Source organism: Gracilinanus agilis, chromosome 2 (genome assembly GCF_016433145.1).
Source record: "Gracilinanus agilis isolate LMUSP501 chromosome 2, AgileGrace, whole genome shotgun sequence".
Classification (NCBI taxonomy): Eukaryota; Metazoa; Chordata; class Mammalia; order Didelphimorphia; family Didelphidae; genus Gracilinanus; species Gracilinanus agilis.
The window spans coordinates 667,165,775-667,193,403 of record NC_058131.1 but is presented as its reverse complement, the minus strand read 5'-3'; the positions used below and the strand labels follow the sequence as shown (position 1 = coordinate 667,193,403).

Here is a 27,629-nt window from a genome sequence, read left to right as displayed (position 1 = left end):
AGGGGGAAAGGAATTCTTGTTCCCATTTTACAACCATCTTCTCCTGCTATTTGAAATGCTGTCAGTGTCATGACACTGGAACTGATAGATGAGTTGTTTATTGACAAAAGGAAAAAGGGGCACCCTCCTTCAGACCTTCTAAGGTCTAATGGGACAGAAGGAAAGGTCTTAGGATTGTGTTGATTTAAATGGAAGGTTGGGTTTTAGCAAATTCGCTATAATTCCAGAGTGGTTTAAAAAAAAATTATTTGTGAGTTTAACTAGAATATTAACCAGGTTCTCTGGCAGAAAAAAAATGTTTCTAACCAAGTCAAATGGTTGCCACATATACATGCCCAAGGATCACCAACCTTTGCATTTTGATTTTCTATACTAATCCATACCATTGTCATTTGCCAACGAGCATCAAAAGTAAGAGCAGATAGCAGCAACTCTTTCTTCCAGTAATTTCCCAATTTTGCTGACATCTGCCCTCTCTGTCAAAGGACATACTCCAAAGAAGCAATCTTTGACCTCTAAATGACCAAAATTAAGGCCAAAATTTTGTGAGTCATTAAAGAAGAATCCAAACACATTTGTGTATGTTGTTTAGATTAACACCTTTACTGAGAAAACATCTCTGCCTTATTCTAATCATTTAGACCAGTGATGGGCAAACTTTTTAAAGAGGGGGCCAAAGGAAAGGAAATGCTCATTTCTCAGTCTGTTTCTAAGGCAACTCTTGAAATTTCATTGTATCGTATCCTACTCATCCTATTCGTAAGATTAGAAATAATGTCACCCAGCCAGATAGAACATTTCAGGGGACCACATCTCGTCTGCAGGCTGTAGTTTGCCCATCACTGATTTAGACTCTTTGTTCCTCAAGCCACACTTATATTGTTTGTGTATTTTCACATGATGAGATAAAAGAACAAGAGCAAATAGAGATTTGGGCAAAGAGGAAAGAATATAGCAAGGCTATTCCTTGGAGTAAACCAAGAAGAAACATGTGGCTGATTTCAATCAGAAGTCCCTTCATCCATGTTCTTGACTTCTAAGGCCATTAGCTATTTTTCAATCTGCTTTTTTGTTAGGCATTTTGATCTTAGGCACCATGAATGATCCCTACATATATCAAAGAACCCCTGAATCCCAGTGATATAAACAGCTTCAAAAGTTATCTAGCCTAACTCACTCCTGACTAAGTTCTCAAACAAGTAGTCTTCTAGTTTTTGCTTGAAGAGGTCAGTCTATCTCGTGAAAAGGAATCCACCAATTTGTGAGGCAGCTCATGGCACTTTGAAATACCTCTAATTGTTGGGAAGTTTTCCCTTATAATTAATGGAATAGAAATTTGCTTCTCTATGTTTACAACCCATTGTTTCTAGTTCATATGATCATAAATCTAGTGCTGGAAAGGAACTTAGAGAATACTGAATGTGGGGCAGGGCCCACATGAGCCCTCATTTTATAGATGAAGAACTAAATACAAGAGAATAAATGATTTGCCCAAGGTCAAACAATTATCTAGTGGTAGAGATAACAGTTGAATTTAGGCCCTAACTTCTTGAACTTTTTAGTTTTGGAGTCAAACAAAACAAATTTAATCCCTTTCCCAAGACAATATTCCAAGTACTTGAAAATAATTAGCCTATCCTAGTCTCTGACTCCCCCACCCCTCTTCTTTCATGTTCTCCTCTTCCATACGTTATCTTTTCCATTCCAGGTTAAATAGTCCCAGTTTCTTCAATTTATATTATATGGCATGTCATTGAGGTACTTCAGCATTTTGAGCATCCTCCTCTGAACATACTCTAACTTGTCAAAGTAATTCCTAAAATGTGATGCCCAGAGGTGAATAGAACACTCCTTATATGGCCTAACCACAAATGTGGAAATTTAGGCTTAAGTCAGAAATTCAGAAATTCAGGAATCAAAATGATTCCTTACTGAATCTTCTCAAAATACAAAAGTAGGATTAAAAGGAAACAACTTGCCTGTTAACTGAGACCATCTTAGCCAAAACTAAATCTGAATACCTATGTCTGATTTCTCTAGAATTGTCTCTCAGCAAAAGGCACTACGCAGGCAATAAATGTGGGTAACAATAATGATCTCAACACAATTAATACAAAAGCCTGATGGGAGAGAGAAAACCAGATATATATCACATAATTATTGCATTCTAAAAAATGGAACTGTGACAAAAACAACAATTATGTAATAGTTGGGGTCGAATAATTAAGGTGTTAAAAAGGGAATTTTAAATTTTGTCTTATTAGAAGCCCTTAGTAAGTGTACACCAAAGACAATATACATATACAAAATGTATGTGTGTGCATACATACATGTACATACATATACATATATGTTTGTCATGGGAGGAGGAAAAATATATAGGTGACTGCCTCAACCTTCCTTCTAGTGATCCATATTCAAAACATTAATCACCTTCATCTCTTTTCCCTCTAGCATTGTCCCTATCCAATCAATGGCCAAATCCTGTCCATTTCTGCATCCAACATTTCCCACAAAGGCTACTCCCTTCCATTAGCACTATCATGGTTGAGAGGATTACTCTAAAAGCCACCTAAGTGAGCTTCTTGCTTCCAGTCTCTTTCATGTCACTGTCTAAATCATCAGACTTAACCATTGCTCATATATATTCAGTAATTCCCTGTTGTTTACCAAATGAAATGAAAACTTCTTATCTTGACTTTAAAGGTCTTCTCTAATCTTACTCCAACCCATCTTTTGAATCTTCCTTCACATTGCTCCCCTTCATATTTATTCTTTTTCTGCCTGAAATGCTCTCTCTCCTCATCTCTAACTCTGGTTTCCTTGGCTTCCTTGGAATCCTGGCTAAAATCTCTCTTAATTCTAGTTCTCTTCTGTTGACTTCTAATTTATCCTTTCCATAGCTTGGTATATTTGCCTGCTATTTTCCTCATTCAACTATAAGCTCCTTGAAAGCAGAGACTATCTTTTATCTTTCTTTGTATCCCCAGCATTCAGTTTCCTGTCTGACTTACATTAGGTGTTTAATAAATGTTTATTGATGCTTGTTAACTCGGGAAGGTGGGAGGGAAAAGGGGAGGGAGACAACATGAATCATGTAACCTTGGAAAACTTGTGTACATTTGTGACTGGAATAAAATAAAGATAAAATATAAGTGTTTATTGATTTACTGACAAATTAGTCTATTTATTGTTCCCTATTCCCTTGCCATCTCCACAAGCTATGCATTTGCACAAGCCAATTCTCTTCATTTTCACCTTTGGAAATCCTTTTTTCTTCTCTTTTATTTTGTAAACCTTTACTTTCAATCTTAGAATCAATTCTGTGTGTTGGTTCCAAAGCAGATGAAGAGTGAGGATTAGGTAATAGGGTTTAAGTGAATTGTCCAGAGTAACACAGATGGGAAATGTCTGAGGTCAAATTTGAACCCAGGACCTCCTATCTCTATACTCTTCAGGTATTGACCTGACTTAATCCACCAAGCTACCTAGCTGCCCCTACAATCTTTTCTTTTGGTTTTCAAGTCTAGCTTCAGATCCATGTCCTCTTGGAAACCTATCTTCATTCTCCCAACATTGATTCCTCTGGATTTTGAGATTCTCTAACTAAGCCAAGGAGTCTTTCACCCAATATGGCAATTGGTAGGGCTTAAAGGAAACTTTTAGAGCTGAGAGTGTAAAGGTACAAATTCAAAGCAATGATATAAAAGGGAAAATGCTTAAAATCTGAATTACCTTTTAATTTTATTCTTGAGTTCCCAGAAGTAGGGTTAGAAGAGATCTTAGAGGCCCACCTGGCCCGAATCCTTCATTTTAAAATTAAAGAAACTGAGGCCAGGTGAGATGAACAGTTTGCCCCCAAGGACATGGTGGAATTTAAACTCAAATCCTCTCATTCAGAATTTAAAAAGATATTTTGTCTTGGATCTGTATAGTTATTTGCAAGTCCTCTTCCCAATTAGAAGAGGGAAGGGTCTTTGTTTCTTCTTAGCACTTTCCACTGTAATTGCTTAATAACCATTGACTTTTCCACTGAACTATACTGCCTCAGATTCTGATATTTCTTTCATCCATAGTAGATCTTACGGAGAACATTTATGGTATAGAGAGAGGATGTCATGGTGGATAAAGAGCCCACCTCAATGCCAAGAAGAGATCATTTCAAATCTCATCTCTGGCATGGACTAGCAATGGAACCTTGGGCAAGTCATGTGATCTTTCAGTGCTATGGGTAACTCAATAAGGCTAGAGAGGCGGCCAATCAGCATTGGCAGAGTGAGTTTCCTTATCTGACAATTCTCTATACAAGTGGAATCACAGATCTATTTCCTTCCCCCAATAACATACTAATAGAGGTGGGCTGGTAGTGAGAAGGAAAGACAATCTACCCTCTCAAAATAGTACATTGATACCAAAAAGATATTTTTAAAAGGTAGCTTCCAATGTTTGGGGTAGACTCTCTATTAAAAATTTATGAGAAAACATGAACAAATAATTTTCTAGACATGGATGAGAAGATGAGATTATAGGATTATAGGAATTTAAAGATCATTTAACCCAATTCCCTCATCTTATAGGTGAGGAAACTGAAGTCCATGGAGGTATACTAACTTTCCAAAGGTACTGTACAAGCTATAAAATATCAGAGGTAGGTGGAAACAAACTTTTAGTTTGTACCTGAGTAGGAAGTATCCACACTTAATAAAACCATGAATCTGACAAAAAGCACATAAAATTTTTAGATTCCTGGAAAAGGTCTTAGAAGGAATTACCAAGGACATGCCTTAATGTGAAAAAAAAAAAAACCAAAACACCTTTGTGGAGAGAGCAGAATAATTGATAAAGAAAACTCTACACTGGAGGGATGGGTTCAAGAAAGAAATTTCATGGTGACATACCCTGAGAGAAGGAAATGTGTTTCTAAGTTATTATGTCTTTTTAATTCTAGCAGTTCTTACTAAAAAATAACCTTGATGGGAAAGATAGATGGCAGAGTCAGGTCTCACAGTCTTCATGGGTAAGGATGGAGTCTGGTATATTGAAACATATAATTTATTGCTCTTCTTTGACATGTGCCTTGAGCATGTGGACATTATACAGTCAAAACATAGCATATTGTGAAAAGTGCTAAAAAGAAAACTCTTATTTCACTCCGATTTTTCTAAAGCTTTATTGAGACAAGATACTCTGAATCAATGGCCTCAGATTCAAATTTCTCTTTCCTAGGCACAGGACTGGTCTTCATATAGATCAATCCCGCAACTGGAAGTAAGGGGGCGTGGCCCTTCCCTAGCACGGGATTGGTCCATTTTAAGACCAGTCCCACACTAGGAAGAAGGGTTGTGTGGTCCCACCCCCAGCACAGGATTGGCCCCAATCCTACACCCGGAAGTAGGAAGGAGGGATCCCTGGGGCATGCTGGGAAATGCAGTCCCTGGCCAAGATACATTTTAAAACCCACAATATTCAAACTATTCAACAGTCCAGTAGCGGCTATACTATGGGCAGCTTCAGAAACCTGACGCTTCTGTTGAAGAAAGCAACTAGACCAGGATTTGGTTGGGCCAAGAGTAGCCAATGGCCATAGTATGAATTTCTTAGTAACAATCCTTCCTTCTAGAATGGAAGGGGACAGGGAGAAGGTATAGATATTAATTGCTGTTAACACTGATAGACTTCTAGCTACATTAGTCTTTTTAATCTCATTTCGTATGTACATGTTGCTGCCATGTTAGCTCTGCTAATCCCTCTTAGTCTGGAGGTATTTATTTAATATTCTAGTCTCCTGGGGTCAAACCTAATTAATCCAAAAAGAACTTGTGGACAAGGTTAGTGAATTATAGAATCTGCTTAATAAAATACCATCAGTTAATTTCATGAACATTCCTAGACTTAGTCTAATAAAGTGCTGCTTGGTTGAGGTTCTTAAACCTCTGGGGAAATGATGAGGTTGATTAGTGATTAGTGGATCAGTTACTATGGATGCTGCTAAAGCCTTCAAAGGTGCTTGGAAATGGTTTGCCTTCTTAAATAGAGACAGTCTTGTTTATAATATTAATTAGTTTAGCAAAGATCTTATTCAAAGACAGCACAAAATGAGGGCAGCCCTGCAACAACAAAAAAGTGTTGTATACAGCCTTTCTGTTTTCTTCTATTTCAGGGAACATTTATTAATCACCTACTGTTTGAGGCCTTAGAGATACCAAAATGAAACAAAACTACATTAACACACAGTTCCTATCTTTGTAAATGGAATTAGCTCTGGCCCATTCATAGTCAAAACTCTACTTACCCAAGATGATATCATCCCCACCTCCCTTAGTGGGGAGGGGAGATGAGTTACCCACATGTGACAACAAGTAACAAATCAAGAACAAGGGACTGCTCTTTGGGCAGTCCAAATCAGTGTAGAGGCTGCCATTTGCCCATTTGAATTAGAGGTGGACCCACAGGAAGTGATGAGAGACACAATCTCTTCAAGTATGTTGGTTACTTCCTGTTGGGGCAGTTCCCACTTTGAACTTGGTGCTGAAGCATCTCGCCTGAGACCTCAGGCTGCTTCCACTCTGAATTGTCACATGGGTAAGTTAGGCTGACTTCCTTGGCCTACCTTGGTGTTTTTCCAAACTCTACCTTAAGTAGGCTCTTACCTCTCTGATTGCTAAGGCTTTGTGGCCTGTAGTTTAGTTTAATTAGCCTTTTAACCTTCTCTCTCCGTCCAGGCCTCTGCAGGCCTGGACTAGCCTCTCCCTATCTTTATCTCCCTACCTTTTACCTTCCAAATTGTAAATAAACTACCTTAAACCTGATCCTGACTTGGGTCTATTTTAATTACGGAATCAATCTGAACTATTGATTCCTGGTGGCCACACTTTAAATATATATCTATATAAAAATCTAAAATCTCCCTCTTACATATCCTCGATAAAACATAGTAGGGAGAAGGAAACACAGGCAGAAGTCCATAACTCAGATTAGATTATGATAAGTACTTTGGGTACTTTATCATTTTTTAATCCAGATGAGTATTTTCTCCTCTGTAAAAATAAGTTATTTATTTTGCTGGCCAGCAGCAAAAGCTTTTAGCATGAAAGGCCTGCAAGTCACACATTTTTGAAAATGGTACTTTTGGCCTCCACCAGAGGGCCTTTTGTTATTCCACAAGTTTCTACTTATTTTGCCTATGGGGAAGGGAATCCAGATGCAAACTTTAGCCTAAACCATAAACATCTGAACTAGGAGCTGGAATAAAGATCACTGGACTTGGAGTAAGATGAAATGTGAGTCTAAACTCTTACTCTGACTTTTGTTTGATAAATGACCGTGATAACACTACTTGTATTCCTGCAGCAATGAAAAACAACAAATAAAAATTCTTCTTTAAATCCTCTCTCTAGGCAGGACATCCCTTTTCTCGAGGCTAACACCTCCTTTTCCTACCTTTTCTATTCTCTCTTTACTGGATTCTTCTTTGTCCTTTGTCTGTACAATTAGGACTTCAGTAATCTCAGATGTCTCCCTGGTTGTGGGATCAGAGATGAAGGTGGAGAGACTTCAAAAGAAATCCCTCTCCTACTCCCTCTAGAACACATGGCCCTTACTTTTAATAAAAAGGTGCTCTGATGTGGAGATGACACAGGACCCAGCTATTCCACTCATCAAGTAAGAGTAGTGACAATAACTTAGTAGACCCCAACTGTGCCGTGTCCAAGGGCAATCTCTCCCAGACCCCCTTTTTCCCTGCCCATCCCCTGATTATCTGATGCAAGGTTCTGGTAATCTCCCTTCAGCATCTTTGATGACACCCCACTTCTGGGTGTCTCAAGTTAGCCCTTATGATTTCCCTTGTATGAGTGAAAATGTGAAAATGTAGAAGACTATTTCCCTAAGTGAAGTAGTCTGGTCAGTCTGATCATTTTGTAAAAGGCTCTTTTCAGTCTCCAAATTGTCCTTATGGACTGGTCCACCACACAAGAAATGTGTAAGGAAAACATACTATGAGTCTTAAAGAATTTTAGAAATAGAAGCTTCCACTGCTACTATCTTGTTGGCATCAACCCACATTCTAAGATAAGAGAACTCTGATTAATTAGATTTTGTTGTCTACGTTTAATCATCGTGACTGTCTAGACAATGAGCTCCCCAAAGCCAAAGACACCGTATTCTCAATGATCCCCCTCTGCAGGGAGGCTTCCTCTGCTGTCAGGGGCCCCTTCTCTGGGCATAGTTGGCCATTTCTTTCATCATTCTAGTTAGGAGGGGACACGGGTGGAGGGACTGGAGAAGATGGGGGGGTTGAAGTGGCTTCCTGGCCAGATCCATGGGGTGAACAGGGGGGTGATGAGCAGTGGCTGGGACAGATTGAATTTCAGACTTTGAAAGGGCCATGTTGCCAAGAAGGCTGCGCATCTCCTCACTCTCCACTCAAACAACCATGACATGTAAGCCCTGCTGGCCCCCTTGATTGTGGAGAAATAAATAAATGAATTATGTTGTTGGGGTTTGGGCTTCGGCACAAACACATGGTCTGTATTTATTCGCACAGTGAGAGGTCCACCAGCCACTTGATGTAAAAGACCAAAATGATAATTCTTTTCGTTAGGCACTTTGGTGCCATATGGAATGTATATAAATCATATTTTTGTTTTAACAGCAGGGGCTTTGTTGATAGATAAACATGTGGTTTATCTAAAAAAAAGAGAGAGAGAGGATTGTGCTTTGAACAATCATTTAATGGCCGTGGATGTGCCAAATAAAAATAAAAACATAATTTTGAAAGAAGCTGGCCTCGTGCCCAAATCTTTGAGCAAGAATTCCTTCCCGACCAAAGTGGGTAATGTGTGTCTATCTGTTTTGAGTTTAAGCTGTGCTCTCTACTCAACCCCACGACAAATTGAATCGTGAACTAATGCTCACTAATAGGACAAGACATTACCTTTATGTATGACCTCATGGAGAAGAGATTGGCGAGCATCGTGGAGAGGCCTTGAGCCAGGCAGCTCTGGGCTATGAATCCTAGCTTCAGTTCGGCTAGGCAGATTGCGTCATCTCCTTCTTTCCAATTCCAGCTGGGGATGTTTAGCAGATGGGCCTGAGGGAACAAACACAGGTACAGGAGCCCACTTGAGACAGAGACAGAGAAAGAGATGATTTTTCTTCACTAAAAAAAAAAAAAAATCCTTGCAAGAATGTGACACTGACCACTTGACAAGAGTCAGTCACCACCTCCTTGGGATGGTCTGGCTCTGGCAACTGCTATTTTCACTCCACTGGGCTATTGACCAGACCTCCTCATTTCCTTGGGACTTTTCTGTATGTCTTCTAATCATCCTCCCTACCTTTAAGGCCAAATCCACTCCTTCAGCCAAAGAGCGCAAAGAGGGAATTTTCTCCTTCCAGACAAATGAAGCCATTCAGCTTAGTGAGTCGTTTGACTAAAAGTGAAGCTCCCTGTGGGTAAGCCATGTTTCAGATTTTGTCCCATCATAGCCAGATCACCATTTTATGCAAACACAAGACATCTGACTGTCTGTTGATGGACTAATGTTCCTCAGACAAGGCATGGTTAACATTATTATCAACAATATAGATGAAAGAGAGGAAATATGAGCATGACATGACTGGGATGTGGGAGCACATTGGGAGAGAAGCTCGTGCAATCTCAGTTGCTGTAACATAAATATGGTATCTAAATCAAAGGGAGCAAGGATCCTGGACTAGTTAGACAATACATCTGGTAATAGTAAGATTTATTTTATATATATATATATATATATGTATATATATATATATATGAAATAAATATAAATATAAAAAATAAAATAAATATAAATATAAAAAATAAAGTAATCATACTATATAAAAGAAATACTATACTATAAGAAGAAATAAGAAGAAATACTATACTATAAGAAGAAATACTATACTATAAGAAGAAATAAGAAGAAATACTATACTATAAGAAGAAATACTATACAATAAGAAGAAAGAAGATAAACTAAAGATTATGTAAAGGAGAAAACCCAAAATTCTAAGGAGTCTTGTCATCATAATAGAGTATGGAAGAGTCCTGGGAATTGGGGGCATTTATTCTGGCAAAAAAAGACTAAAAAGAGACATATTAAAATATGAACTGTCATGTGGAAGATGGATTGCACATTCAGCATTGTTCCTGATGGCAGTAGACCGATACATAGAAGTTATGGGAAGATTGACTTTGGGTAATATAAGAGTATCCTAACAATTAAAGCTAAGAACAAACCAACTTCCATGGAAAATAGTGAATTCCCAGCCTATGGAATTAATCAAATGGGCAAGAAGAGGCATTGGTGAGGAGGAGGTTGGATTGCATAACTTCTAAGACATTACAAAACCCTGTGATTCTTTGATTATCTTCTCCTTCTCTTTAAGGTACTGGGAAAGCCAAAAATTGGGCTTTATTAACTTTTTATAATGTGCTCAGAAATCTTACTTGAAGAAAAGAAACTTCTTCATGGCAGAGTATGGAAAGGCTGCTCTCTGGTTCTTTCCAGAAGTATTATTCTACATGGAGAAGCCCCTCTAGTCATCTAAGTACTGACCCAGCCCTAGCTGCTCTTGGGAAGGACAACTCTTCCAAGGGCCTGACAAAGTCAGATTAAAAAATACCAATATTTAAAGTTATAGCCTATATCTAAGCTAGGATCTATGCTTAGAACCCTAAGATTGCACATCCCCTCCAGTGCCCAACCAGATACTCAATTCTAGTGAGCTATCTTTCTCTCTCTTCAATGCCCTGCTGTTCTCTCCTTTGGGGACATCACTTTTGTTTTACTTTCCAAGTGGAGGCAGCTAGACTTTGAGGCAAAAGACTGGTTTTTCAATACTGACCTGGCCACTTCCTAAATGAGTGAATCATTCCAACTCCCCAATAATTATTGTCCTTAAATGTATAATCAAGGAGATTCAATTAAACTAAACAATCATGTAAACTTGCACTGAGCACTTATTAAGCATCCACCCTATGTCAGGAGCTTTGCCAAGCACTAGAGATTTAGAATGAAAATACAAAATGCTTCCTACCCTCAAGAAGGCTACATTTGATTTGATGTTATCTCAGGTCACTGCTAGCATTGACTTTTGGTGATATTTTAAAATAGGATAAATTAAGTAATGAGATGAATTTGAGCTTAAATTTTCCAAGAATCCTGGTGAAATATAGGACCATAGATTTAGTACTGGAAGGATTTCAGAGGTCTTCTACACAAGCTCTTAGGGACGTAAGAAATCATGCCACTGGACCTTCAGTGACCAATAAATGCATCTATTATGGAGTTAAAGGAATCTTGTGATCATTACTGCAGATGGGTGAGATATGATCATCAAGGTTTCTTTAATTTAAAATGGGGTGGTGGTCCCACTTAGAGGATCCCTCTAAGTTCCATGTGCTTGTCAAAATAGAAAGAACTTTTTTCCCAGTCCTCTCACTCATAACCCAAGTCTCTGACTGCCAGCCCTTTACTTTTCCATCTGGTTTGAGTTCTTTGTTTAGACATATTTTACATGTCATTACATGTGAAATTCAAGTTAGTTCCATTACTTGGGGCTTCCTTTGCCCCTTCTGTTGGCTAGCACACTTTCTCCAATCACCGAGTGAGGTGAGGATGGGGGTGGAGGATGGGGACAGGGAAGGAAAACTGCGCCAATGAAACAAAAAGATGATGATCTACCCTGGGGATTCACATTATGAGTTTCTACCTTTTTTTTTGGCATCTTTAATGGAAAGAAATCTTGGCTTGGTAGAAAGTACTCAAAGAGAAGCACGGGAGCCTGGAGACAAATCCCCTAATTTAGAAACTACATTTATTCCCCAAAGGCAAGGCCAGAAGCTTCCCTCCAGTGACAATGTACATGGCCCTTACCTCAATTGTAGGATGTAGGAAAAGAATTGAATTGAGAGTGTGGGGAGGCCTAGATTCTAGTCCTGATTTACCAGTCACTTTTGTAACTTAGGGCAATTCCTCTACATGTCAGAGTGATGTGGGGGCGGAAAAAACCACACTGGCAAAAGAAAATTGTTTTTGAGGCCAGGTTCTAATGCTTTAATCACTTTCTACGGGATTCTGCAAAAGAACCTTAATGTGGCTGAGCTTCAGTTTCTTTGTATGAGATGATATTTCACTACCTCCCTTACCAGGTGAAAAAAGGCCTTAGGAATCAGAGAGCTAAACAAGTGTGATTTTTTAAAACCATTACTGTCTGTCTTCGGATCAATTCAAACAAAGCCAGGGCTAGGAAACTGGGGTTAATTGACTTACCCAGGGTCACACAGCTAGGAAACAGCTGAGGTTATATTTGAACCCAGGACCTCCTGACTCCAAGTCTGACTCTCTATTCACTGAGGTACCTACCCGTCCCCCTAATATGACTTATTATTAACAAAATTAACAAAAATTAAAGACTTATGCTTGAGTACAAAGAAAAGGTTAAAAAAAATCTACCTCCTACCCTTCCTATTACTGGAGTGGCGGAGGACTCAGGGTGTGGAACACTGTGCAGACTGTTAATCTTAATTGCTATGTTTGTTTTGGGAATTTATTTTTTTAATTCTTCATTACAAGGAATGGTTCTTTGGGCAGTGGAGAAAGGATATAATTGGAAAGGAAGGGGAATTTAACATAAATTGTATTTATAAAATTTATCTTTAAATAGTAATTCTTTAATTTAAAATGGCAACCTGGTCAAGTCAGGATTCAAAATCCTGAGTTTTTGTCTCAAAGTCCAGCTGCCTCCACTTTGATATCTTGGAAAATAAAGAGTGATGTTCTCAAAGGAGAAAACAGCAGGGCATTGAAGAGGGAGAAAAAATGTCTCACTAGAATTGAGTGTCTGCTGAAGGGGATGGAAGTGGGGAATGAGCAATCTGATGGTGTTAAATATTGGTCTTAGCCCAGACTTGTGCTATGACTTCAAATATTGGTATTTTTTAATCTGTCCCTTAGTACATGGGAAAGATATTTTGGCTCTAGAGTCAGAAGACCTGTGTTCAAGTCCTGCCACCAGTTCTTACTCTCTAAATAGCTTTGATAAAATCAGTTTAAGCTCTTTAAACCTCAATTTCCTCAACTATAATGAGAAGAGGTTGTTCTAGATAGACTCTGAGGCCCCTTTCAGGCATAGATTCATGATCTCAATTTTCTCATGTGCAAAATAAAAATAATAGCATTATCCCTTCCTGTTTTGCAGATAAAATTAAGTGGGTTAACAAGTGGGTTAACATCTAATTAAATGGCCATGTCAAAACACTTTGAAAGGTTTAAATTAAGAATCAGTATTAACAGGAGTGGAATAGCTCAAGCTACAACTAAATACAGCATCACTGTGCTTTATGCCAATGACCATCCTCACCATCCCCATCTTTATTAGGGAGCTAAATGAGCAAGACCAATTCACATCAAGAATCCTTCCTTGAGGAACTGAAAGTCCTTCATGGTGAGAGTGGACTGTGTCTGATGGCATCAGGCTTTTCCTTCAGAGAAACAAATGTGGTGCCTTGGATGCTTTTCAGGCTGGCAAAGAGTAATCGCTTTTGGGGACCAACAATTCCTTCTCTTCAGCTTCCTCTCTGAATCTACTGCTAGGTCAATGGGTCCATGAATTAAGATAGAGGAGAGACTAGGGCTGTTAGTACTTCTTGCTGAGAGCATTTGCTTAAAAACTCACTCTACATCACACAAGTTTCTACACACTGGGATTGACCTAACTTTTCCTGCAACAATTATGCCCCAGTGCTGAGAGTTGCTTAATGTTCTATGAGGAGATGAAGCATTCTCCACCCCTTGGCTTTAAGATCCCTGAGGGCAGGGACTACATTTTTATTGTTGCTTTTGTCTGATTGTTTTTACATTGCACATTCTTATTGTTAAGGACCTTTGGTTTCAGACACGGAGCACAACCTATCTATAGTTTTTAGGGATTTTGTACATCACACTAAGGATCAGATAGATGAAGCGACTTGCTCAGCCATACATCTAAGAAGAGGCAAAGAGGCAATCCAAAAACAGGTCTTCCTGACCTGTGGTCCAGAATATCCCCACTATGCAACAGATAGTGGGTGGCACCTAGAATGGTACATCTGGTACATAGTAGGTATTTAATCAATGCTCATTACATTAAATATTTCCTGAGTCAAAGAAGATAAAATAAGTGAAAAACTACCAAGTATCATACAAATACAAAGGATTATTATAATGATATTTGAAGGGCAGGCTTGCTTTCCTATTGATGGCATTAAAAATGTATACCTGACTGACTATTCTGGATCATGTGGAAATGAGGGGCACTGAGACAGCCCTTTTCCCAGAAATTTAGGTCCTTGGAGGTTGTGAGTCACCCAAGGTCACACAGCTTCATAGGCTGAATTTGAGTTCAGGTTCCATATTCCATAACCATAATTTCTTCCATTGTACTACAGTGGGAAGTTGGGCAAAGCACTGATAAGCTTGACCTTAGCCTATGGCTACTTTTAGTTGACTGTGCTGCTCAGCAGGGTGACTGGATGAGGAGTAGGAATGCCAAGGTTAGATGCCAAGATCACAGCCCCTCTCAGCTTCTCTACCTCTCCTCTTGAAGATGGCTCTGGTAACAATGTATTGGCAGTCCTGAGGCATTTCCTTGGCACTCGGTTGGGTGGAAAAAGGAGTCTGGGTAACTGTCAAAGCCAATTCTCCCCTCTCTGTTTAGAAATCTCAGAAGTTCTGCCATCAGGACATAGTGCTTTTATGTTTCTGACTCGCCTGGCTAAAGTCTCAATCTTTGATTTTTGCGTAGCCCCAGGACCCAAATAAATTGGGACTAAAAGACTAAAAAGAAATCAAGCTTTGGGCAAGTAAGAATGGAAGGGAGATGCCCTCTATTATTTCTGAACAATTTATATAGTTTACATTTGTAAGAGATGTTGAAGATGAAAGTAGCCATGGACAGGCTCAGGCTCCAAACTGTAGTGGGCTGGTGGAGTTGCTTTAGGTTTGACAAGAATCATTTCACTCAAATTCAGTTGAATGCATTAAAAAAATCCTAGCTTTGTTTCTAATTTAAAGGAGCCAAAACCCCTTTCCAAATATGTAGCATTATTATTCCCATGCAGTCTAAATCTGCTTTAAAACAGAGAGAGAGAGAGAGAGAGAGAGAGAGAGAGAGAGAGAGAGAGAGAAAGAGAGAGAACAGGAGAGGGGAGAGAAGAGAGAAGGAGAGAGAGAAGGAGGAGGAGGGAGGGAGGGAGAGAGAGAGAGAGAGAGAGAGAGAAAAAAAATCTAGCCCAACTAAAGTTTAAATTGCTAAAATAAATAACCATCAACAGAAGGGAGGGCTCTCTGACTTGGACACTGTCACCATCTAGTTCCCTATTAACATCATCCATCAGTGTCAAGTTCAAAGCCAGGAAAATTCCAACACTAGGGAAAGTTCCATGGAGCATCACTACCTACTGATCTCCAACCCAGGAGCTTCTGCAAATTGGGGCTGGTTAGTTACTGGTATTATCTCCATGTGCTTAGTTCAGGGTTGTCCTGGTTTTCAAGACACAGACAGATGAATATGACCTTGCGTGGCCACCACCAAACCTGCTTGCCATGTAATGTTGAATTGCAGAAAAACAGCCACCTGCTGAGGGCTGGGTAATGGTTGGCAGTGGCAGTGATCTCTGAGCAGAGGGCCAATCACCGACAGCAGGATACACTCAAAAGAATGGCCTCCAGTGGGCTCCCACATGGCAAAAATGGGTCATCATTTGCCAGCAATTAAGAAATAATGGCATGGGGCTGCTGCAATTGGCAGAATGGAGTCATCTCTGGGTCATCATATAGCTTGTTATGTAGGGAATGAGGCCTGGATGATGGGGATCACTCTCACTCCTGATCCAGCAGGGAGTTGTTGTGTTCAACTAGGACACCTGGACCCAGGTATATAAAAGCATCCAGTCTTTAGGACTCATTTCTAAGATAAGCTACTAAGTCTCAAATAGAGAAAGGAGTCACCAGCTACTTTCCCTCCCCAAAAGCTGTTTTCCTGGGAGCTGACTAAATGGAAAAATATTGCTTTTGAGAAGAGAGATTGGGCTCTGATTTGTGGATAAACAAATCACAAGAGAACAGAAAAAAGAAACTGAAAAATTCAATTTTACCAATATCCCCTGAACCTCACATATATATGCACTCTCCTGGACTATACATCTTAAGAAATTATATACTTATTTTTTAAATTGCCTGAGGAGGAACTCTGCTCATTCTAAACTTTATTTGGGGTGAACCGTGTTCCACATTCTCAGTCCACACACTCAAAATATCTCAGTGTTAAATGAGACCACAGGGATCATGTTTGCCAATCCAAAACCTCCTTCTGTTACATTCCCTCTAGTTCATATCTTTGGGGGGTTCAGAAATTCATTAAAAACTGGTCATTCCATTCACACCATACTTATTCTTATATCACTGGGTCCTATAGGTCTTATAGCTTTGGACAGCGCCGTTACAGTGTAATTGAATGTTTCAGAATGTGTCCCTTGCTTCTATGCATTGACTATAAGTTCCTTGAAGGCAGGGTCCCTTCTAGCTTTTCTTTTTTGTATTCTCCACAAGAATGGGATACATAGCACTGAGAACACAGATGCTACTCGTTGCCTTGATGTTGAATGAATGAAACACATAAGTGAGGGGAGTTGGGTACTTTTCAAAAAATGTAATCTGGGAATGGTCAAAAGCTCCTTACAAAGTGGAAACTTACAGAAGGAACATGTGAGCAGGTGAATAATAGAGATGTGACATAACAAAATAGAAATGATAGCTTACATTTATATTGCATTTACTGGATACCCAGTATTGTGCTAAGCACTTGACAATGACAAATGATCTCATTTGATCCTCACAACAACCCTAGGAGGGAGAGACTATTATTATCCCCATTTTAGGGATGAGGAAACTGAGAGAAACAGAGGTGAAGTGATTCTCTCCAGGGTCACACAGCTAGTGAGTGTGCTCCAATACCAATTTGAACTCAGGTCTTCCTGACTCCAGATCTATTGCACTGTACATGCTACCACTTAGCTACCACAGATAAATTAATTAGATTCTCTGAGCCTTAATTTCCACATATGCAAAATGAGGATAATAACCTTTGCAGCATTCATTTCACAGAATTGTATCAAAGATTAAATAATGTGCATAAAGAACTTTGTATGCCTTAAGTGCTATATAAATGCTAGCTGTTTTTATGAACAAAGATCCTTTACACTCAGTGATATCTAGTTATTTAAGCAGAAGGAATTTTCCAGAGAAGCTGTTGTTACCTATCATGCCACTTTTTTCCCCATAATACTCTTTTGGCAGTATAGGGCCAAAGTAGAAAGTGGGAGCCATAGGTGGTCTGGGGCCATTTTGAACCACATCTCAAGAATAGACTGTCAGATTTTCAGTATGACCATTATATGTTGGAAACTGGCAAAATCTACAAACCAGGCATGATTTATTGTTCTGATTGTCTAGACTAAAAAAAAGTAATGGGGCAAATGTTAATACAAATTAAACTTAAAAATATATTGTGTGTTCTTTCTGCCCCCACCCCCAGGGAACCAGTTGTTAAATATCAACCAGAACACTACTGGTGGGTTCCATGTTTATATCCTCATGTGAGAAGCAGGCTCTCACTTCCTTACCTTGTTGTGATACTGAAGCATCTGGGTGATAATTCTGATCTTCGGATGGTAGTTCTTTATGGAAATGACTCTACAAAAGAAAGAATCGAGGCTGAGGTCTCTCTATTTGACTCTCTTGCTCTAAAACCTTTAGTGCCACCCCATTGTTTCCTTCATCTTTAAAATGAAGTGATTGGACTAGATGATCAAGATAGAGATTCTTAACCTGGGCAGTCCCAGGTATTGTAGCTGGCTTAAAAAAATATATATTCTCATTACTGTATTTTAATATAATTGGCTTCCTTTATAATTCAATGCATTTTATCTTATACATGTTAACAATTATTCTGACAAGTACATAGGATTCATCAGACTACCAAAGGAGTCCACAATATGCAAAAAGCTAAGAATCTCTGATCTAGAAGTTCTTTCTAGATTTATAGCCAGGATGCTATCTATGGTCCTACTTCTAGACATTCTTCTAAGTCTAGCTGGCACTCTCCTCCCATCTCTGATTCTCAGAATTCTTATTTTCTTTAAAGCATGTTTAGGTGTTACTTCCTCTTTAAAGCCTTCTTTGACTTCCCAGGTTAATCAAGTTCTCTTCTTCCTTAGATGGCCTCAAACAAATTTCTTCTTTACCCAGAATATTCATGACTTTATACCATTATTAGTTCTATAGATACCAAGTTCCCTAACTGGCAATGTTCTCCCTCATCATTTTATCTCTTGTTTTCCTTCAAGTCCCAGATAAAATCCTCCCTTTCACAGGAAGCTTTTTCTGATTTCCTGTTAATTCTAGTGCCTTCCCTCTGTTGATAATTTCCAATTTATCCTGTGTATACTTTCTCTCATTAAACCAAGAGCCCCTTGAGAGCAGAGACTTTTCCCCTTTCTTTGGATTCCATAACACTTAGCACAGTGCCTGGTCCATAGTAGGTGCTTAATAAATGTTTATTAACTGACTTAAGAATTGAATGTAAACTTGTTGAGAACTATATCTTAATTGGTTTCATCTTTGTATCTCTGTACCTGGCACAGTGCTTTGAACACAGTAGGTGATTAATAATTATTATTAATAATTTGTTATTGGTGAATTCTTGAATTGAGAGAGGAAGGACTAGAGTAGCTATGAGTTATTACTATGATAACACCAACTAGATTTTTTAAATTGGAACAAATGGAGGCTGGCAACTAGTCATTCCCAGATTAAGAAAAGAGAGAAGGAGAGAAAATACATTAAAAAGCAAATCACACTATAGACCGTCCCCCTCCCAATTACACCAACATTTTCACCTCTGATATTTCAAGCTAGATGAAATAGTTACAAGGAACACCAAGGTCAGCCTTAGAAAAGTAGCAAAACATAAACAGCCTGAAACAGTTTTAGAGAATAAAGAGAAAACAAACTAGACTAGGGTGTTCAGAAGACCTGGGTTCAAAGAATCTGAGAATAAAAAGGTACTCCCCCAAGGCCTATCATCTCCTCTACAACCTCCCCAATAAAGAGTCATCTATCCTTTACTTAAATATGTCTCCGGAGAAGGAATTCAGTGAGGCAGCTCTTCCACTTTTGCATAGCTCTGGTTGAATTGTTTTGTTTTTATTTTTGTTTTCCCATAGATTAAGTCTAAATTTGTCTCTTTTGGATTTTTCTCCATTTCTCCTAGCTCTTTCCTCTAAGAAAAAGGGAATGTGACATTCCTCCCCTGCGGAAAGCCCTTCCTTTTTTCTGGTCCTAGCTTGGCTTCTATTTACCTAGGTTTGTGGCTTTAATGAAAGCACTTCCTACCCATGCATCTTAGTTTATGCATGAATGGACTAAATGCCTCTGACTTTGAAAGCCCCTTTTCATTCCTGCTAACCCTAGAATTAGTTGAAATGTAAAAAGTAATCCTACCCATCCAGATAAGGTGTTAGCTTGAATGAGATTTTCTTTTTTATTGGTTTTGACAATCACTCCAACCAGTTGAACCTTAAAAACTTTAATCATATCCAAAAACCCCTCCCAACAAACAAAAAATCCAGATCATCAGATCATAGATATAGAGTTGGAAACCCCTTCTTTATTAGTATCTATTGCCACTATCCATTGTCCTTATTTTTTTCTCATAGTAAAGGAAGAGAATGACTGCCTCATGGAAACAGGAGAACTTTGGGCAGACTTTGCTGTGAGCCAGATTTGGGCTTGGAGTAAGCCAACAATGGTTCTTCAGTGGAATGGGCTGCCTCTGGAGGGAGGTAATTTCCTTCTCTAGAAGTCTTTGGGATAAGATGGCCACTTCTTAGGTATATTTTAGAGGGGATCTTTGTTATGATATGGGTTGGACTAGAGGTCTCCACAGGGAGATTCTGTGACTCTCAGTGGTCTGTCTAAAAGAGTACTTCTCATGAATTTTAATGAGCAAAGGCTCAGGCTGAGAATCACCATAGGTTCTTGGGAATCTCCTCTCTCTAAGACTTCCATCTTTCTCTATTCAGAGTAAACTATTCATCCCATCCTATATGTAATTCTGCTTCACAGTGGACTAGAGGGAGAGGAGGCCTGGAAGAGATATCAGATCCCTAAGCTCTGATAGTAGTTAGGTAAAACATTTAACCTCACCCTGCACTGGACAATGGGGATAAAACCCCCTCTCCAGGTGAACTATCTAGTTTGTTAAGAGGAATTGCAAATGAGACATAAGACATAATAGTGTTTAGTAAAAATTAAAAGTACATCCAGATCTCTAAGTCATTGTTATAACTAGCTGTTCCAGGAGTCCAAACAGGGATGCATATTACTTTTGAAATGGAGAGATCAGGAAAATAGAATTTGACATCAGACACCTATTTTGCTAGTCAACTCTTCAAGTCTTTATGGAAATGGATTGATTAAGTGGTCTCCCTCCCACCCAAAGTCACTGTCAGATACCTTAGTCTGTGTTTTCTTAAATGGACCACATTTCATTTCTTTTAAGAAAATGTATAAACCATATTGTACAGAGGAAAGGTTGAGGTGGGAGGGATGGGGGAAGTGGGGATGACTCAGCCAAGGAGTTAGTGTTCTCCTAAAAGCTTATAAATGTGCATTTGAGAAAGGTGCATATAACAAGATTTCTCCCTGAACAAATTTACACTAGGATTTTGTTCTTAAAGGATATAATTTTGTTTTTGAAAATGCATTGTGTCTGTTCCTATTTATAATTCAAGGAACAAGAGGCCCCAATCATCCCAACAAGATCAGCTCATAAACATTGGTCAGCTTTCTAAGCAAGCCAATTTCAAATGGATATTTCCTATTTTCATCTTAAGAGGGTAAAAGAGACACTGTTTCCTTAGTCTTTTAGGTACAAGAAAGAAAAGGAAAGAAAGAAAAGTAGAACTAATTTTTAGCCCAACATTTCCCACACTCCTTTTGCTGCCCTGGCCCCAAAGAAAAAATATCAGGCTATTTGTTTACTTTAACTAGAAGTGGCTTTCATTTAGGCTAAATGATTTTTATGCCTTGGCATCATGCCAATCACCCTTGGATCTCAGTGATCTTCCAGGTGGCATACCGAAAAGAAAGTCATCCCAGGATTTCTCTCCTGGACTTTGTCCTGATGTTAAGAGACATTCTCAATTGAATTGGTCCTTAGACAATGAGATTTATTTTATTATTACTTTGGAAGTTTGCATTTTATCCATTAAAACAACTAAGAAAATATTCAAGGAAAACAAGTGAGATGGGGTTGCCAGTGTGTACAGGGGTGGATACTCCAGTTCTGTAAGGTAGGCTCTTCACACAAAGGTCTCTACAATCTTGTTTCTACTGAGTGCAGTAGGGTCTGTGTGGAAGGGTAGAAAGAAAGCAGGCAAAAATATATATACATAAAGTATGAAAGGAGAAGCTTAGTAAGGTCCTGATTAAGAAAGTGAGTTAATGCCTCCATTGACTGACTTCAATAGGCAGGCACATTTGTTAATTTGCTTAAGAAAAGTGAGAGGAATGGAAAGATCCTCAGAGGCTCCCCTGTCAAGACACCATGGTCAGATGTTGATAGGAGGGTCTATTCCCTCCTAAATACATCAGACCAACCTTATCTCATCATTGCTTAGCACCAATTTCTAGAAACAGGAAAGCTCCTGTCTTTTGGGACAACTGATTAAAGAGATGAGAGGAATGCTAAAGTATTATGCCTTTCATACATTAACCATATTTCTGGAGAAGAAGGCACGCAGATCTATCCAACATTGAAAGGCTGAGTAACACTCTCTGGGAAATAAAATGGATCTTCAAAATGATGGAAAATGTCCATTGGAATCTAACAACGATGAAATATTTGTGTTTGACTCCTCCCTCATCCAGATTGTTCTCAATTGTCTTTTCAAACTTACTTTTAGATTTGGGGAAGGGAGAGTGGCACATATCTGGAGTCCTTGGAGGGGAATTTACTTGGAACAAAAAGCTACAAAAGGGCTATCTGGAATACAGTCCTAAGGATAACTCAAAATCTAACATACATCCATAAGAACATAGTTTTGGAGAAAGAAGGAAACTTCCAGGCTACCTAATCCATTCTCTCTTAAACAGAAGAAAGAAGGAGGCAAAGGGAGATTGAGTGACTTGTCAAAGTTAAGTGTGATCACTTCAGGGTGATGACCTCCCAATCCAGTTCTCCCTCCTTTCACCATGGTGTAGAAAGCCATAATGAGTGGATAATAATAATAATAATAATAATAATAATAATAATAATAATAATGATGATGATGATGATGATGATGATGATGGTGATGATGATAACTAGCATTTATATAATGATTTGAGGCTTGCAAAGTGCTTTACAAATATTATCTCCTTTTATCTTCATAACAACTTTGAGAGGTAGGCGCTATTATTTTCCACATTTTGCAGATGAGGATAAGGCAATCAGAGGGTTAAATAACTTGCCTGAGGTTGCATAGTTGGTATGAGGCTGGATCTGAACTCAGGTCTTCCTGACTTCAAGTCCACTGAACCACCTAGCTGCCTTTAAGGAATTTGGCCTTTGACTGTGGTAATATTGCCTGAGCATGTCCATTAATTTCTATAGCAGTTACCTCAGGCAACTCCTTAGAATATATCTACCAAGTCTAATGGTCATGGATTCCTCCATTATTTCCAATAGAGAGACTCAAATATTAAACTGGAATTAGAGTAGATATTAGATGATTTAGATACTCTTGGGTCACTATCACACGTGTGTGTGTGTGTGTGTGTGTGTGTGTGCACTCACACCTAACTACTTTGGTTACTTTCTAGTTCAGTGGAAAACCATCAATTTATCATTTATCAAATATCATTCATGTTCAAAATAATCATAAATCATAGACGCAGGACTAGAAAAGAGAGTAGAGATCACCCAGTACAGCCCCCTAATTTTATAGATGAGGGAACCAAAGTGACTTGCCCTTGATTACACAGGTTATAATTGGTAGAGTTGGGATTTGAACCCAGCATATACCATGTTACTTTCCCACAGTCTAGGCTCCTTTTCTGAACCCCCCTTCCCCTTCTGGAGCTTGACCTGACATTTCTCATCCTCACATTTCTTTGACTTTGATAGCTCCCAAGGCCACAAAAACATGCTACTAGAGGTCCTAGGTTCAAACCCGGCCTCAGCCACTTCCCAGCTGTGTGACCCTGGGCGAGTCACTTGACCCCCATTGCCCACCCTTACCAATCTTCCACCTATGAGACAATACACCGAAGTACAAGGGTTTAAAAAAAAAAACAAAACAAAAAAACATGCTACTATAATGATGGCTAACAAGCCACCAGCCTTATCTCAAACAGAGAGGAAATTCAAGCTTCAGAAGGGAAAGAAGGTTGTTTGCTATGGGAAGGGGGTGGAAGAAGGGGAGGGAAAGAACATGATTCATGTCACTATGGAAAAATCTTCTAAAATAAATAAATAAACTTTTAAAAAATTTAAAGAGAAGAAGGGAAAGAAGGACTACTCAGGAGAGCTGGTACTTCCTAGAGACATATAAAGTAGAAAAAGAGGACAGCACCCAAAGAGCCCACCCCCTCTCCCTCGCTTCTCCATGGTTACCTCATTATGTTGGAGGCATCTTCAGCATCCGGGTCAGCGCAGTATTTATTGGCAAGGATCAGGCATGCATCTGCTGACTCTATCTAAGGCACCAAAGGAAAATAATAAAGCACAAACATAAAAATAGTTAGTCTTGTTTGCGATTTCTCTCTCTTGACAGCTCTTGGGGAACCTGGCACTTCACAGAGGAGAGCAAGCACATAGGAGATTATAGTTTTACTTAAGAGTGTAGGCTGTGAGTTCCTGGTAGAATGTAAACATTTCATCTTGTTGGATTGCGTGACACGCACCTTGATAATTATACTTTTTGTTTTGCATAATGATTTGCATCCACCCTCCTCCAATTTATTTAACAAGCAATTAATTAAGTCGTATATCCTCTTTTCTTCTTTCTTTACTGGCTGCATTATCGTCTTTTTTTTTTTTTTAAACTCTTACCTTCCATCTTAGAATCAATACAAATTATTAGTTCTAAGGCAGAAGAGTATTAAGGGCTGAGCAATTGGGGTTAAGTGACTTGCCCAGGGTCACACAGCTAGGAAGTATCTGAAGCCAGATTTGAACCTAGGACCTCCCCTCTCTAGGCCTGGCCCTCGATCTGCTGAGTCCCCTAGCTGCTGCTTGGCCTCTCTTTTCCCCCCCCACAGGAAAGTGAAGGCAAAGAGACTCAACAACTTCTCTCCATCTATCAAGTAGGGGATGAAGAGAGGGGAAAACTCAGAAATTTAGGCAGCACTGATCCGTTGGATATACCTTTGCTGAGGGTGTGATATTCACAGAAAGTCAGCTCTTACTGCATCACTTTTGTCTCTTAACCCTTTAGAGTTCGGAATTCAAGTGACTTAGTCATTGGCAGTGGATATATCTTGCTTCCAGAAGCATGTTATCAGTTACCTTGAGGTATGATAGCATATCAGAAACTGATAGGTCAGTTTCTCAGTGGAAAAAAAAACAACAAAGAAATTAAGATGCCATTTGTTTCCTGAATACCTGCCCCCTTCCTGATTTTTATTATTGTAATACTACTTAATTGTCTCTTCAGGAGAGGATAATCAAAGTCGAAATGCCATTAAGTCAAAGAGGACTTCTTCAGAGGAGAATTACCTTGGGTTTAAAGTATTGTGGATGTAGAGCTGGGAGAAACTTAAGAGGGCAGCAAATTTTCTCATTAACATAAATTAAGTGACTTGACCAAGGTCATAGAAGTAACAAATGTCAAAGGCCAGATTTGAACTCATGTTCTCTATTAACTTGGAATCAGATCCTTGAGTCTAAATATTGGTCTCTTTTATTTAACTCAGGCCAATTAGGCTTGTATGCCCTCTGCAGGAGGAAACAAACAAACAGAAATGGGAGAAAATTTGATTAGGACTTTTTCCAAATATATGATATTCCAGGGGAAAGAACAAAGATTTTCCTCTTCCTATTCTCTATCAGTCACTGTTCTCAGGACATGCAGGATATTTATTAAAACTGAGCTTTGGTTCATCTCATAAGAGGCATCACCTCTAAAATCTTAAGATCTCCTCCAATTGCTGCTTTCCCTACATACTGACAAAAAGGTCCACTGACTGTAGGCTGAAGGATTGGGTAGTTTTGTGTGTGGTCAGTCTTTTCCCAGAACCACCGCTCTGGGCTCTCACCAGCCACCTATGCTCACTGAATTGTTTTGAAAGCTGAAGCAGTCAATTGTGCCTTACCTTGACTCTTGCCAGGTCATGTGGATTGAGGACTGATCCTTGATAAAATTCCACCTGAGTAAAGTGACGTTTAAACAGAGCTTCAAGCTCCAAGTTTGGGGAAATACTGTGGAAGGAAAGAAAAGAATAATCTCTCAGCAAATCTCTGGTTTTCTCGCTTTTAAGACTTTTTTACTGCCCAACTTTCTCAAGAGAGGCTTAGAAAGTAAGGTCTGTCCCCTTTCAAAACTACCACATGCCACATCATTGGTAGAAGGCTTGGGTGACCTGAAACCTTGACATATAATCTAAGGAACAGGCGATACTCTAAACTTCTGAGTCATCAATGAAACACACATGACCTCAGGACTGGTCCACATACTAAGAACCCCAGGGAAAGAGCCTTTGAAAGGTAGTTAAATAGACTAGTAAATGATATATCTGCAATAAAGGAAGGTTGCTTGACTCCCAATAGAAAGCATATCTTTTCATTCTCCGAACTTCCCTGCCTTTAAGTCTGCCAAAAAGATCCAAGCATGATTTTCCAATTTTCCCACTAATTTTTACCAAATAGTGAGTTCTTATCCCAAAAGCTTGAATCTATACTTTTATCAAACCGAAGGTTACGATAATATTTTTATTGTAATATATTCTGTATGTATATATATATGTACATATATATGGCGGTTTGCTATATGTCTATTCTTTAATGATCTACTTTTTCTAGATAGTATTATTGATAATTACTGATTTATAATATAATTACTTAAATTTTACTGTAACAAACAAAAATAAATAAGTAAATTTAAAATAAAAAAAGATTCAAGGATTACGTGGCAGGTACTTTGTTGAGGGCTGGGAAATCAAAACAAAGGCAAAATGGTCTCTGCTATTGTGGAGTTTAAATTCTAATGGAAATTATTATTATTGTTATCATGTAAATAGCTATGTACTCAATTTATCCAGAATAGAAGGAAGTAGATATGCCAATTTTGTTAAATTACCATTTTACAGATGGGAATGCTACAGCCAATAGGAATCTCCTGACTCTAGCCCAGTGTCCTGGCCCTTAGACTACAGATTTATAAGCACTTTTCAATTCATCCTATCCTGACCTTTGGTCATGTCTTTTTAATTCCTCCATATAATAGGTCTACTTTTTTGGCAGGGGAGTTCTACAAACAAGACTAAGGTTCAAAAGAATACTTCTAAAAAAGTCTGGTCCACTACCTATTACCTGTATGACCTTGGACAAATCCTTTTGCCCCTTTGGACTCATGTCAAGTGAGGGAGTTGGATTATTTGACCTTTAAATCTTCTTCCATCTCTAAATTTATGATTCTACCATCCTCAGTAGGAAGTCTCCTCGAATTGAGGAAATTGGTGGCCACAATGATTATCTTTTCAAGGCCCAGCTGGATCAGAGGCTCAACAATTTAGAGCTAGGGGCTAGGGAGAAGGATACAAAGTGATCTAAGATAGTGAAGCCAAACTAAAGTAGAAACAGGCACCACTAAATCATACTTAAGGATCCCTGACCACCACATAGTGGCTTAAAAAAACCACATCTTTATATGTTTCTTTTGTTTGTTTTATTAATACACTGACACATTAAAATCAGATAAGAACTACATTTTAATCTGGTCTGGAATAATATAAATGGGCCACATATTTGACTTTTCTAGATCAAGTGGAGCCAATGATAGATGGATGAGGTCTAACTCCATTACAGAAATGTAATGTCTTAGAAGGTCTAGCTCCAATTACAGAAAAGTCTTGGAACAACTGGTCTGCACATTTAGGCATTTAGCTCTTGACCAATATCAATCTTTAATTGGCGCTTGTCTAGACTAGACCTAGGGAATGAGAGAAAGTGTGAGAAAGGAAGGAGGAAGAGAGTGTTCTTTGAGAGAGATCTCTTTTTGTTCTGATTGGATGCCTGCTGGAATTCCTTTTTCCTTTCAAGGGGTAGTTAGGTGCTACCTCCTTCATAAGGATTTTCCCCAACCACCTAAGTGCTTAGGTTTTCCCTGTAAAAATTACAGTGTGCAAATTTTGAGTGTATTTATTTTTGTCTATTGTATGCCTCCCTAATAGCGCATATGTTCTTTGTGTGCAGAAACCATGCTTTTCCTCTTTTTGTAGGATCCTAGCACAGTGCCTTTTCCACAGAAGACTTTTAAGAAGTTCTTCCTGAATGAATGGTTGACCTACTCTTAGACTACACTC

The 27,629-nt window shown here is 38.8% G+C and overlaps 1 protein-coding gene across 1 annotated transcript in view; it reads right to left on the bottom strand.

Annotated features, from left to right (window-relative positions):
* KCNMA1 (potassium calcium-activated channel subfamily M alpha 1) overlaps window positions 1–27,629 on the bottom strand; it is a 299,458-nt gene that overhangs the window by 216,456 nt on the left and 55,373 nt on the right. The window contains exons 7-10 of the mRNA XM_044659039.1: window positions 25,422–25,527; window positions 23,722–23,804; window positions 17,687–17,756; window positions 8,936–9,091 (exon numbers count right to left, since the gene is read on the bottom strand). Coding sequence (XP_044514974.1) covers window positions 8,936–9,091; window positions 17,687–17,756; window positions 23,722–23,804; window positions 25,422–25,527 — 415 coding nt within the window. The remainder of the gene's footprint in view (window positions 1–8,935; window positions 9,092–17,686; window positions 17,757–23,721; window positions 23,805–25,421; window positions 25,528–27,629) is intronic.